At 42.7% G+C, this 14,853-nt stretch overlaps 2 protein-coding genes and 1 long non-coding RNA gene across 28 annotated transcripts in view; 2 read left to right on the top strand and 1 right to left on the bottom strand.

The window, feature by feature from the left end:
* Positions 1-14,287, bottom strand: part of LOC149127798 (anoctamin-5-like) — an 85,129-nt gene extending 70,842 nt beyond the window's left edge. For 16 of the 19 annotated variants that reach the window (XR_016229011.1, XR_016229019.1, XR_016229016.1 and 13 more), the window contains exon 1: positions 13,637-14,287. Coding sequence is in view for 5 of the 19 variants with exons in the window: in XM_089325630.1 (XP_089181756.1) it covers positions 13,637-14,063 (427 nt within the window). In the remaining 14 variants the exon portion in view is untranslated. Of the gene's footprint in view, positions 1-9,276; positions 10,635-13,636 lie in introns of those variants that run through there. The other 3 variants (XM_089325635.1, XM_089325636.1, XM_089325637.1) reach the window with 3 other exon arrangements.
* LOC127482619 (centromere protein U) overlaps positions 1-14,853 on the top strand; it is a 131,554-nt gene that overhangs the window by 58,338 nt on the left and 58,363 nt on the right. The window lies entirely within an intron of this gene.
* LOC149127799 (uncharacterized) lies at positions 10,651-13,307 on the top strand. Its single transcript, XR_016229021.1, has 2 exons — positions 10,651-12,955; positions 13,205-13,307. It is a non-coding gene; the product is annotated as an uncharacterized LOC149127799 (long non-coding RNA).

Here is a 14,853-nt window from a genome sequence, read left to right as displayed (position 1 = left end):
CCATTAGAGGGTGAACCAATGGTAAAGGAAGACCTTTCTCTCTGTCTCTCTCTCATTGTCCATTCTGCCTGTCAAAAAATAAAAATAAATAAATAAAAAAAGGTGTACCCTCTATTTTACATAGGACAAAACTGCTCATGCCCTCCTTAATGAAAAAAAAAACCAGTTCTTGGTTGAGGTAAGTTGAATTAGCCTAACTGGGTCCCCAAAAAAGACATTTTTTTCTTCTTGCTACAAGTTACCAAAATAATACATGCAGATTTTTTGATACTCCCTGTCACTGATTCCATGGCAAAGCTATATAAGCTCATTAAAGCTCTAAGTGATGGCTGTAAATTTCCCTAGAGAAAGGGAGAGGAAGTCATAATGATGATACACAGAACTGCATGAAATAAGGCAACAAGCAGCAAGATGAATATTTTCCAGTTAGTATAACACCTTCCGGGTTGATTGTCTTTAATTAGCAAGCACTGCAACATTATATTTACTAGAGAAAAATACACTGACTGATAGCTCTTTTTATGTTTGTCTTTGATAGAATACCATTAACTAACATCGTCATTCCATTACTCTGGATGCCAAGAACACCACCACATCAACATAAAGCTAAGATGCAGGTACTGTTTTGTGAAACTTCCATATTAAGCGATGCTTTTTAAAAACTTTCTCTTTTTTCTCCCAGTATCACATTAAGTTGGGACTTCCTATGGTTTTGGTGTAGCTGTCACCTAGGATTCTACTGCAATTGGAGGTTTGATCCCTAGGATGGTGGTGTTGGAAGCTGAGGAAAGCTATGAGAGGTGAGGTCTAGTGGGAGGTCCTTAGGTCACTGAGGATGTGAGGCAATTTTTTGGTGGCCCCTTGGTAAAACCCTTCAGTTCTAATTGAGAAGGTTGTTAAAATTTAAGATAGAAAGGACCAAGATGACCCTCCCCTCTCTAAATTTCTGGTTCCCCCATGCAAGTTTCCATCACGGTCATGTACCACCAGAAGTAATATACACCAGAATTACACCAAAAGAGGCACCAAACAATGCCCTTGAACCTTCAAAACTGGGAGCTAAGTTCTTCCTTTTCTTTGCAAGTAGCTTATTTGACATTTCATTAATTTTCATTATGATAAAAAAGCTGATTTTCTAGTCATTGAAATGGGATAGAGATGGACATCTCCATTTTCATTCATAAATTTGAAGGCAATGCCTCATTGTCTTTTCTCTTCAAATGTGACTTTCAAAAGTCCAAAATGTATTTAACTATATCATCTCTAAGAGTTATAAACAAAGTTCAACTCAAACCATTAGATTTGGTGATCATAAAAATTTGTAAAATTATGATGTAAATAAAGAAAACAAAGGATTACAATAAATATATAGTATTGCTGTTAGAAAGGTGATAGAGTTATCTGTGGAGATGCATTATGTGCTTAGGGAATGAAGAATGAATATGATGTCACATGGGTAACTGAAGTCATTGTTGAAGACACTGCCATTTTAAAAATTTCAAACACATTTCTTCTTGGATTAGAAATAGGTGTGCCAGGGGCCAGCGCTGTGGCATAGCAGGTAAAGCTGCCACCTGCAGTGCCAGCATCCTATATGGGCACTGGTTCAAGGAGACCCAGAAGAAGCTCTGGTTCCTGGCTTCGGGTCGGCCCAGCTCTGGCTGTTGCATCCATTTGAGGGGTGAAGCAGTGGATGGAAGACCTCCCTCTCTCGCTGCCTCTGTCTCTGTAACTCTGCCTTTCAAATAAATAAATAAATAAATAAAAAATAGGTGTGCTCTTATCAAAATAATCTCTGGCGTATCCAATCCCATATTCTCTCAATTTTTTCTTTCACATTCTACGCATTGAATTGTATATACACATTATATATATTATAAATGAGAAATGTGACAAAAATAATCAACTTTTCTTAAATCACAATGTATACTTTTAGCCAAATATCATCACAGTGAATGAAATTCAACTCTGGAAAATGGTATGGAAGAGGGAGTGGCATTGTGGCATCCCATGTAGGTGCCAGTTTGAGTCCTGACTGCTCCACTTCACATCCAACTCCCTGCTAATGTGCCTGAGAAAGCAGAAAAAGATAGCCCAAATCCTTGGGCCCCTGCACTCACATGGGAGACCTAGAAGAAGCTTCTGCCTACTGGCTTTGGTCTGGTCCAGCCCTGGCCATTATGGCCATTTGGGGAGGGAACCAGTGGATGGAAGATCTCTCTTTGTCTCTCCCCTCTCTGTACCTCTGCCTTTCAAGTAAATAAAATAAATCTTAACAAAAAAGGGTATAGAAGAAATAATCGGTTCATGATTACAAAATATAATACGGTTAGGGAATAAATGTAGGCTAAATTATCTATTGGCTTAACTTAATCCAAGTCAAATGGCAACAAGTTTTCAAGAAAGAGTGTGAGAAAACAATTCTAAAATGTTAAGGAAATACAAGCAGTTGAGAATAGCCTTTGTATTCATAATAAATAATAATATTAGAGGAACAGAGACCCCAAAAGAGATACATTATGTGATGGCAGTGGTGCCAACTGAAACAAGTCACTATATTCATCATCATGCATCCTCAGTAGAAAGAAGAGCTAAATGTCTAGTATATCTTAAAACCATCCTTGAGGAAACAGTAAAAATGCTTAATTTTCAGGGGCTAGAGCAGTAGGTTAATCCTCTGCCTGCAGCACCGGCATCCCATATGGCCACGGATTCTAGTCCTGGATGTTCCTCTTCTGATCCTGCTCTCTGCTATCGTCTGGGAAGCAGTGGAAGATGGTCCAAGTGCTTAGGCTCCTGCATGCACATGGGAGACTTAGAGGAAGCTCCTGATTCCTGGCTTTGAATCAGCCCAGCTCTAGACGTTGCAGCAATCATTTGAGAAGAGAACCAGTTAGTGGAAGACCTTTCTCTCTGTCTCTCCCTCTCACTGTCTATAACTCAAATAAATAAAAATCTTAAAAGAAAAAGCAGATGATTTATTTAAAAACTGCTTAATTTCCTAAACCTTCACCTTGAATATACATCTTCTTAACAATCTATAAAGAAATAGGAAGTATGCTCGAAGTACTCCTGTTGCATTCCAAACTACTGTTACCTGAAAAAAAAAAAAAGTACTTTGTGGGGGTTGGCCTTATGGCATAGTGGGTTAAGTCATCAGCTGTGACACAAGCATCTAATATGATTGCTGGGGCACCTGGCAGTGAGTGAATGGAATATTTCTCTCTGTTTCTTCCTCTCTGTAACTCTGCCTTTCAAATAAACCTTTTTTTTTTTATAAAAGCCATGAAACTCTGAAGCTTGAAGGAAGACAGAGAAAATGAAGACAGAGAAAAGCCTTAAGGATTGTACCATGGGTACTCCAATATCTAGAAAGAGGTGAGGAGGAAGAAAAACAAAGCTGTGGGGAGCAATCCGGACTGGACTAAGTTACTGGAATTAGGACTTATTCTATGCATCTGCTCTCCCACAATATGGCGCTGGGAGAGAAGAAAACAGCTTCTGCACAGCTGCCTCCAGTTCAGCCAATAAACTGTAGGACTTGCTCCTGATTGGAGGAGAGCAGCGTACTCGGCGTGTGGGCAGCCGAGTTAGGATTGGCGGAGGAGGACTATAAAGGGGGAGGGAGACGGCATGCACCGGGAACATCTAAGGGGAACATCTAAGGGGAACGCCTGTGCAGCCCCCGAGAGAGCCGGCCGGCGGTGTGCTGCTCCCCTGCGGAAGTGGGGAATGTGGCCAGGGGGAACTGCCCTTCCACGGAGGTGGAAGGGACAGTAGCCAACCCGGGAAGAACCAGCAGCAAACCCGGGGAGGGCCGAGCAGACGAAAGAACAGCGCAGGATCCTGTGTCGTTCCTCCACGAAGACGGGGAGCGACACAAAGCCAAGGAAGGAAGGAAGGGAAGGAAAGAAAAAGTGCTTTGTGTTGTAAAGTAAAATATCAGAGTTCATGTCACACAATTTTAACTCAAAGTATGAATAAACAAATTCAAAATTTATAAAAAGAGAAAAAGAAAATATGACCAGTAGACATATTTTATTATGCAATCTTCATTATTTGGGAGCTATTTTCTCAAAAATTAACAGCATGATTCTTCATAGAAAATAGCAAAGAGTGTTTATTGTCAGTGATAAAATTTGAATTTTAAATGAAAGCTCTAAATTTAAAAAACTTTATCTGTCACCATGAAATTTTCCCAAGACTTTCCAGATGACAGCAATGATGTCATGTGGCTTTTTGATATTTTATAATGAAATATGTCAACATTTGGCAGATCTATTTAACTTAGTGAACTAACATTTTCTAAGTAATTAGCATATGATGTTACAAAATCATACACTGGTGAAAAATGTCCTTAAAGTAAGAGACCAGTGGATTTTAATGTAGCAGAAAATGAAAAGTTTATTTAGATGGCTTCAAATTTCTCATTACATCTGTCTTTTAAGAACCTATTATTAGTTTGAGTTTTGGTGCAATTGTATCAAAGAAGAATATCTGTAATTATTTGAAAGCTTTTAAAATTATTCTTCCTTTTTCAATTATATATCTGTAAGTAGGCAATTTTCTTTAACTAGTTGGACCAAAACAACATATCACAACAGACAATATAAAGGAAGATATGAGAATCTACCCTTCCATTAGGCCAGGGATTATAGATTTTCAAAGAAGTGAACAATGTCAATATTATATTTGTTTCATTTTTGAGAATATAACTGTTATCTTAGAAATTATTTATGCTAACATGGAATTATTACTTTTAATAAATTTTAAATGTGCCTATTTTAATTTTCAATAAAAATAAATAAAAGCTTTTGAACTTCTTTGAGACCACAAAGTTCAAAAGTGCTGTCTTAGTGAAAACTCAACAGAAATAATGTGTATCAGAACACTATAGAAAAGCATAAAAATATTCATAATAGCATTGTTAGGAATATTTGTAATACCAAAATTCTCTCAAAAATGCAGCAGTAGAAGAATGGATAAATACATTGTGGTGTAATCATGTCACATGTTTCACGAAAAGACTGAATAAGTAATAATTATATGAAAAAACAAGGTTAAATCTCCAAGGAATACAATATTAAAATTAACTGTCCAAAACCAAAGTAAATTACAGCTAATTATTTACGGGTAGATGTTGTTAGGAGACAATTCTTGGGTTTCTCACAGTTGTGCACATCCTTGTACTGGAATATCTAGACTATAATTTTCAAGGATTTTGGAGAGTGCGCAGCCTTTGAAGACAGAGAAGGTAGACTGTTCTTGAGCAAAGGGCTCATGTGCTTACAGTCTAGAAACACGGGGGTAGTAGCTCCCTCTAAAGCAAATTACTGACCAAATTCACTAAAAGCTCAGAGTTTCTCTCTTTGTTGCAAGCTGTTGCCTGTGCAGGCATTACATTACTCATTGAATATTTTTTTTAAATTTTTATAGACTTTTTTTTTTTGATAGGCAGAGTGGACAATGAGAGAGAGAGAGAGAGACAGAGAGAAAGGTCTTCCTTTTTGCTGTTGGTTCACCCTCCAATGGCCACTGGCTGGCGCACCTCGCTGATCTGAAGTCAGGAGCCAGGTGCTCCTCCTGGTCTCCCATGGGGTGCAGGGCCCAAGCACTTAGGCCATCCTCCACTGCACTCCCGGGCCACAGCAGAGAGCTGGCCTAGAAGAGAGGCAACTGGGACAGAATCCACCCCGACTGGGACTAGAACCTGGTGTGCCGGCGCCGCAGGCAGAGGATTAGCCTATTGAGCCGCAGCGCCAGCCACTCATTGAATATTGATCATCTATAGCCACATAGGTACAAGAATGCTGCTAATCTGGCTACAGTTAATGCTGTAGTAAACCGTGCTTTGTTTCTTATGCAGGTTTCTCATGTCTCTACCAGTACCGATGAGTAACTTTGTTAACTTTCAAGTACAGTAAATTTTCAGACCTTTCACAGGTCGGACATTCAGTCATCAACAAAACAATATATTTGATGGTGATGATAACGACTTACATTTGTTGATTCTTTAATATCAAGAAATTGACAAATCTATATAGGAGACACCCCAAAAATTATGATGTTATAAAGAGACAAACTGTTCAGAAAGCTTCAAGGTGCAAGTGATGGGAGCCGGCGTTTTAGGATAATGGGTAAAGCCACCACCTAAAGTGCAGGCATCCCATATGGGCACTGGTTCAAATCCTGGATGCTCCACTTCTGATCCAGCTCCCTGCTAATGTGCCTGGGAAACCAGAGGAAGATGGCCCAAGTGCTTGGGCCCCTGTTCCTATGTGGGAGACCTGGAGGAAGCTCCTGGAGGCTTCAGCCTGACCCACCCCTGGCCATTGCAGCCATTTGGGGAGTGAATCTGCAGATGGAAAATCTGTCTCTCCCTCTCTACCTCTGCCTCTCCTTCTCTGTAACTCTGACGTTCAAATAAATAAATCTTTTTTAAAAAAAAAGTTCAAGAGATGAAGAAAGAGAAAGACAAAAAAAAAAGGAATGTGTTTACGGATGAGAATCTCTCTGAAAAAGAATTTTTTTTAAGATTTATTTATTTATATGAAAGTCAGAGTTACACAGAGAGAGAACAGAGGCAGAGAGAGAGAGAGAGACAGAGAGAGAAAGAGAGAGAGGTCTTCCATCCACTGCTTCATTCCCCAATTGGCAGCAATGGCCTCAACTGCGCCAATCCGAAACCAGGAGCCTGGAGCTTCTTCTGGGTCTCCCACATGGGTGCAAGGGCCCTTGGGCCATCCTCTACTGCTTTCCCAGGCCATAACAGAGAGCTGGATCAGAAGCAGAGCAGACGGGACTCAAACCTGCACCCACATGGGATGCCAGTACTGCAGACAGTGGTTTTTCCTGCTACGCCACAGTGCCAGCCCCAAGAAGAAAATTTACACTAAGACCTAAATGTTGAAAGAAGCAAATCATGTGAATACAAATAAAGGCTCAAATCACAACAATTTGAGATGTTCAAAGAAATGAAGATAATCTGGGGGTAGTGAGAAGATGCCAGAGAAGTTGTGAGTAGATACTTTGTAGACAGCCTTGAGTGCCTTGTAAATGAGTCTAAATTTTTTGCTGAGTGAAATAACAAACCGAAAAACAGGTTTTCAACTCTATTACATTTACCCTTCACCAAAAGTATTAGCTGCTGAATAGTGAATGGGTTAAGAGGAAATAAGAATGGAGGAAGAAGACAAACTAGGAAACTACTGAAGTGAACTACAAGAGAGATGACAGTGAACTAGACAGGAGCTGAGGCAGTGCAGTGACGGATACATACAAGCACTGAGAATATTTGGATAAAAGTTTCCAACAAATTCTCATCAAATTTCAGATGTAGAAGCTGAGGAACAAAAAAGACTGAATACTCACAGGCTTGATTCACTTAAGAAGATGGCATTTGATAAAATGGTGAGGGTCCTTAATGGTGGGTGATTAAGACAGCAGAGGCTTCCAGCTGCCCACAAATATCCTATCTCCTGTATTAACAAGACCCTTATAATACATGGTTCAGGATTATGCCCAAACAAAACAAAATGAAACATTCCCTAGCTTACTGTGGCCAAGAATATGAGGACAATTCAAAGCTTGATTATCATATAAATGGTATAATGTCCATCTCACAAAGGTTTGCATGAGTATCAAATAAGATAACGCGTTCCTTTGAGGCTGGTGCTATGGAATCTCATATGAGCGCCGGTTTGAGTCCCAGCCGCTCCACTTCTGATCCAGCTCCCTACTAATGCACCTGGGAGGGCAGCAGAGGATGGCCCAAGTCCTTTGGCTCCTGTACCTACATCGGAAACCAGGAAGAAGCTCCTGGCTCCTCTCTTCAGCTAGGTCCAGGCCAGCTCTGGCTGTTGCAGCCATTTGGGGAGTGAAACAGTGATGCATGATGGATCTCTCTGTCTCTCTCTCTAACTATGCCTTTCAAACAAACAAAAAATAAAAAAGCATAAGACATCACATATAGCTTTCATGAAAGCATTTTCTCCATTAATACTTCCTGGATGTGCCACTCAAAACTCCACAGTGTCCTGGTTCTCTCTCATTGGATTGATGAATGAAAAGGAAACCAATTTAACACACTCTTATAAAGAACAGTAAAAGAATAGTATTCTAAAGAATGAATGCTTTGTCACTAAAGGTGTTAACACTTGAGCATTAACTTATGGATCTTTTATTGTTTTGAGGACAAAAAAGATCACTCTTATGTGGAAGAACAATACACTAAACAAAATAGAGTTCAAGCACACAACCATCAAACAACTACTACTAGGTCAATAGAGTGTTTTACAATTTTATTTTTGCAAAGAGAAAGAAGAAAAAATGCAAGCATTGACTCTAACTTTGCTCCACTTAACATAAAACTAAGTGAAAAAATATTTTCAAATTGCTATCAGAATCTGATGCAATGTGATTACTTAAAAATGTGGAGGGGCCAGCACTATGGCTCACTTGGTTAATCCTCTGCCTGTGGTGCTGGCATCCCATATGAGCACTGGGTTCTAGTCCCAGCTGCTCCTCTTCCAGTCCAGCTCTCTGCTGTGGTCCAGGAGGGCAGTGTAGGATGGCCCAAGTGCTTGGGCTCCTGCACCCACATGGGAGACCAGGAAGAAGCACCTGGCTCCTGGCTTCGGACTGGCGCAGCACTGGCCGTAGCAGCCATTGGGGAGTGAACCAATGGAAGGAAGGCCTTTCTCTCTGTTTCTCTCTCTCACTGTCTATAACTCTACCTGTCAAATAAATAAATAAATAAAAGAATGTGGAAAGCAGACAACATATATCCTTCCAATTATTTTCATCACTGTTTCTCCTCTTACACTTTAACTTTACTGAATCCTTTCCCTACCACGAACAAGTGCTTTCTTCCCATACTAACCCTTGCTTATTTTTTATATATCAGTTTAGATATCCTCCTTTCAGACCTTGCCTGAAACCTCATCCTTCTGGTTTACCCTGGTACCAGCTCCCAAACCACTTTGACTATAGCCCTCTCTGGGCACCTGGCCCAGTTACACCTCTGTCTACCACAAACCTGGAGAGCCACCAATAGCAAACTTTGTAAATTGTATCCTTTTCTGAAAAGCAGAAAGATTCAGGAGAACAGATTTATTTCCTTACACACTACGCTCACTCTCACACATGCATATGGTTCATTAGCTCACTCTTACAGACACAGCCACACACGTAAGCAATTGGTGTCACATTCCATAGACTGAGGTACACTTTCACACTCATTCAGAGTATAAAAATGCAATAATTGTATATAATTACCAAACCTCTGTCAAAACCTCTGAAGAGGCAGGATTTGAAGCCAACAACTCTAAATCAACGTCTTATGATTCCTCCAGCTTCCTTTAACATGAATGGAAATAACTACATTCTGCCTGTAAGCTGGAAACCAGAGATATGAAGGGTTTCATACCAATCCACTGTGAGAATCATCAAATATTTGCTAAAACAAAAGCCAACCGAACAACTCAGAGAGCACATTACTAAGAATACACACTCAAGCAAACCCAGAACCCAAAAATAGCCCTTGTATTTACCAGATGGTCTTCTCAGCTTACAACTTCTACCAGCAGCATAAAATTAAATTTAAGTACAGTCACATGACATATATTGATATTTCAGTCGATGAGAGACCACATATATAATTGTGGTCCCCTAAGATCATAATGTAGTCTAGGTGTGTAGAAGGCTATACCACTTGTTTTTTTAAGGACACTCTTATGTTAGCACGACAAAAACACCTAGCAATGTGTTTCTCAGGTCTCTGTCATTACATGGCCTGTGATTTTATATGAAAATAAAGATCCACATTTCTAAAAAGCAGGTGATTTTTCGTCAAACACAGTGCTTAATGTAATTGTTAAGATGTAGGCAACTTAAACATTCAATATTTAAACTGCCTTTTCCAAAGCTAAACTCCTAGACTTTCTTTTCCAATGGTGACTGTATCATAAATCAGCTAAAGAATGAATATTTCAAATATGAATTTCCTTAAATGTTAACCAGTCAATAGTTCAATTTCAGCAAAACTATTTTACTAGTAATGTTTGTTTTTGTAGCCTTTTAAGTGTTCTATTACATTTAACCCTTAAAATTTCAATTTTAAAATTAGTAGAGAATAATAAACAATTGTCTCTCTCACTGTCCACTCTGCCTGTCAAAAAAAAAAAAAGAAAGAAAATAAACAATTGAGGTCATGTATTGCTTATGTGTTCCATTGTGAAGAAAACAGACTTAAAAACAATGTAATAAAACCTAGAAACCGTTCATTAATTTGTCTACAAGTTAAGATATCTATGAAAAGAAATCTTATTACAAGTGAATCAACTGTTTAACTCTGTCATTTAATCTTCAAATGTGACTTTGGTAACACAAGAGGGTACTCCAAAGTTCATGAAAGCATGAATTAAAATATGTTTATTTTGGTGCAGAAAAACACTTGAAATCCATGCAGAGAACATTATTTAGTATACATCTTCATTTCTACTCTTCCTTCAATGAAAAATATGTATCTCTATCTTTCATAGTTTTACCTCAGAAGTGATTATAAGGAATTACTGAGTGCTTTAAATATACAAATTTAGATTTTCAGGTTATTGAAATTACAAAAAAAAAGTCATCAGGAAAAGAAGAAGAGGGAGGAGGAGGAGGAGGGGAAGGAGGAGGGGGAGGAGGAGGGGGAGGAGGAGGAGAAGGAGAAGGAGGAGGAGCACTCCAATTTGAGATGCCAACATTGCAGGTGGCAGCTTAGCTGCTATGCCACAATGCTGTCCCCTGATTGTCTAATTTATAAATTAATCTGTAGCATGGGTATGAATGTATAGGAAAAAACATAGTGTATATGAGGTTCGGTATTATCCGTGGCTTCAGGAATCCACTAGACAGCTTGGAATGCATATCTGGTGAATACAAAGGCATTAATGCACATTTACTACATCATTCAGCAGGCATTAGTCAAAGTTATTTCCTTCTCTCTTCAAATTTTTTTTTTATTTCAAAAGGGGGAATGTGCATAGAGTCATGCCATGAAGAACAAGGGAAGAAAACCCACAGAAAAGGTGAAAATATCTGCAAACTATATGTCTATAGTGGATCAGAATATGGAACAGAGAGAGTTATTATAAATCAATTGTAGAAAAATTAAAACAGAGCACTTGAATAGACATTTCTCCAAAGTGGATAAATAAACACCCAATAATACACGAAAATATTTGACATATTAGTCACCAAGGAAATGCAAACCAAAGTCACTTAGAGACACGCTTTCACAACTACTAGGATGGCTATACTAAAAAAAAAAAGGCAGACAAAACAACTGTTAGTGAGGATGTAGAGAGATGGGAACTCTTTTCCATTATTGGTGGAAATGTAAATACCGACACTTGGAAAGTAGGTTGGCACTTTCACAAAATGTGCAATACAGGGCTACCACACAATCTACCAATTTCGTTCTTAAGTATAACCTAAGAAAAATGAAAACATATGTTGATGGGGATGGCGCTGTGGTGCAGCAGATAAAGCCACAGCCTGCAGTGCCAGCATCCCATATGGGCACTGGTTCTAGGACCTGCCTGCTCCATTTCTGATCCAGCTCTCTGTGTTGGCCTGGGAAAGCAGATGGTCCAAGTCCTTGGGCCCCTGCACCCACGTGGGAGACCTGGAGGAAACTCCTGGCTCCTGACTTTGGATCAGTGCAGCTCTGGACATTGAGGTCAACTAACCAGCAGATGGAAGGCCTCCCTCTCTCTGCCTCTCTGTCTCTCTCTATGTATGTAACTCTGACTTTCAAATAAATAAATCGATCTTAAAAAAGAAAACATATGTTGACACAAGAATTTGATATGAATGTTCACAGCAGCATTACTCATAGTTATCTAAAATGTGGAAATAACCTAAATGTCCAGCAACTGATGAATGGATAAGCTGTGGTATATCTCTACAGTGGGAAAGTTACTTGGCAATTGAAAGACACTATTACAAACTCCAATGAATGAACTTCAAAAATCTACAGGCTAAGAGAAAAAAGCAGTTACTACAAACCACATGTTGCATGATTCAATTTACTTGAAGTGTCTAGAATAGGCAAATCTACAGAAACAGTAATAGATTAGGGAGTGCCTGGAGCTAAGGGTGGGAAGGATGGGGAGTGGCTGCCTTAAGAGTCTTCTATTTGGGGTGACAAAATTTTCTAAAATTACTTTATGGTGATGGTTGCAAAACTGCAAATATACTGAAACAGGAAGCTACAATTTAAATGTGGATTTTATGATGTGAAGATTTTGTCTCAGTGAAGCTGCTTAAAAAGAGGAAAAGTATGCAATAACACAACTATTTCTTGGTGCCACTGAAGACTGAATAGTAAGAGCATGCTCAGACTGTTTATCCCTTTAACAAATCGTTTCTGGACTTCAAACTAAAACTAAAGACATGAAAACAGTCATTGAAACAACTGAGTTCCAACAGAAGGCCACTGAAAAATGTGCATTTTTAGGAAAATGTGTCTACGAAACGAGATACCACAGAACACAGATCTGAGCAAAGTCTTCAGCAAGCAACAGACAAATGTCTTTCAACGCCACTACAGGTCCAGTTAAAGCTGACCTGTAAAAGCAGCACCGTTTCCAAGTGCATGAGCATCTTAAACTGATAGATCTTAAAGTCAGCCCTCGCATGATTAACAAGCATCTGAAAGCACTATCAGTAATCCGCAGAGAGGCTAAAGGAGTGAGGGCCAGTTCCGTGGCACGTGGGATCGCGGTCCTGATCTTTACCGCGCGGCTCCCTTTGGGAGACCCTTTCTGCTTTGGGGTGGTTCAGGGGCCGAGCACCACAGCACACGTGCCCAGCGCGCTAGCCTGGCCTCTCCTAAGTACTCAGCTGTCCTGCAGCACACAAGGGAGCAAGGAGGGTGTCCCCGACTCGAGGGAGTCACAGAACGCAGGTACTAGGCGCGTGGGAGCGGCAAAGCAAATCGTGGGAGCTAAACCCATCCCAGGCACATTCAAGTCAGAGGCGGTCTACGCTGCGGTTCCCCGTCTCGCGCGGGGACGCCACGCCGCGAACGTCCCCGGCGCTGGCCGCAGGTCCACCAACGTCCCCCGGGGCTCAGCGCTGGGGACGGCGGAGTCCACGCGCGCAGCCCCGCCCTCCCGCCGGCGGGCTCCTTACCTTCCTCCTGCACCATCCCCAGGAGGTTCGGGTCACCCATCTTCGCTAGCTCGTTCATGACGCTGAGGCCGGAGAGGCAGCTCCCAACCGGCCGCTGCGACAGGCGACGAGAAGGCGTGGCGCAGGTACTGAATCTGATTGCCGGCTGCCGGAACTGCGCGTCTGACACCCGGACCTTGAAGATGTCGGGACTCTCCCTGCAGGGCGAGGACTTGTCCTCCTCCACAGACTCCACGAATCCCGTGCTCTGCAGCCAGTTGGACTTCGTCTCCAGCTGGTACTTCCACTCGACCTTGCCCCCCTGCACCTGCCCCGCGCCCTTGGGCCTGCGCTTCGATTTCTTCTGCCGGTAGCGCTCCCTGCCCCTTTCCCAGTAGGCCTCCCAGTACCCGTCCCGGAGCTTGCCCTGCTTCTCCCCCTGGCTGCGCCGGCCCGGGCTCTTTCCACTACTGACCTCCCGTTGCGGGCCTTTCCCGAGCGCTCCTTCCCTCTCTCTCCGCCCCTCTGCCCGCCTCCAGTCCTCCTGGGCCGCCGGCGCCCCACCCTCGCGGACCGCCGTCTCCCCGCCCCTCGGCGACCCGGGCTCTACGCCCGCCGCCTCCTCTCCGCTGGGGCCGTCGGAGCTCGCCGACTCCGGTCCGCCGCCTCCGGAGCCACCCCGAGGCCCGCCTCCCGTCGCTCCTCCGGGGCGGCCCCCGCGGGACCCACCGCCTCCGGCTCCCCTGACCGGCCACCTCAGTTCTCAACAGGCTCCGCCACTCCCATTCCTCCAGGTCGACCCTGGGCCAGGACTCGGTGCTCACTGGGGCTTCCGCCCCCCTACCCTCTGAACCCTCCTCTTCCTCCTCCTCAGAAACCCGGCTGGCTGGGTCCTTTCCCATCGCTAGGCTCCAGCTCACCGCGAGTGCCCCTCGGAGAGAACCCCTCCCGCTTCGGGAGTTACTTTTTGTCGGGGGAGGAAAAAGTTCCCCGCCCTTAAAGCGCCCCCTCCCCCTTTGAGGCGGGCTCGTGGCCGCCGGGGTCTCCGAGGTTCCGACAACCCCTCCCCGCCCTCGGGCCCCTGGGCGCTACCGGCTTCCTTGACAAAGGACAAGCTCTCTTCTACAGGTGAGGAAAGGTCACACCTGTGCCCCGATTTCCAAGTCAGCCTCTGCCAGCTTTAAAGTTGGAGCGTGTTGGGCAAGTTCCCATCAGCTGCAGTTTCCAGGTCGTGCAGTGACAGCAGCACTCACCTCCTGGAGGATGGTGTGAGGAGCATGCTACAAAGGCTTGGCATAGGGAGTGTTAACGCTTTCCGCAGCTCCTAAAGGAGCCCGTGCTGCTTTGGGTCTCCACAACTCCAACCTGGACAGGGTGCGCGGTCCGACTCCTGAAGTAGGTGAGGTAGCGGTCTGAGCCCACAGCCTTGAGAGTGCTGAGCAGGGAGTGGCTGAAGTGAGGTGCCCAGAGACCATCACCTTTCCTCATCGCCCTGCTCCTACTTGTTTCTTTTCTATTCTATTTACTTGGTATACTGAATCAGCTTTTATAGATGAGGAGACAGGTTTAGGGAGAAGTGTCTTCTGTATGGTCATGGTTAACTGAGGAACTGGAAATCACTTTTTTTGTTTCTATACCGTGATATCTCTAACTTAAATATCAGGAATATATCAATTCTGGCCAAGAGGTTGG

The sequence above is a fragment of the Oryctolagus cuniculus genome, chromosome 2, assembly GCF_051225735.1.
Source record: "Oryctolagus cuniculus isolate XC-2025 breed Fujian yellow rabbit chromosome 2, ASM5122573v1, whole genome shotgun sequence".
In the NCBI taxonomy this organism is placed as follows: Eukaryota; Metazoa; Chordata; class Mammalia; order Lagomorpha; family Leporidae; genus Oryctolagus; species Oryctolagus cuniculus.
The sequence above is the reverse complement of the archived record's forward strand: the minus strand, read 5'-3'. Positions and strand labels throughout refer to the sequence as shown.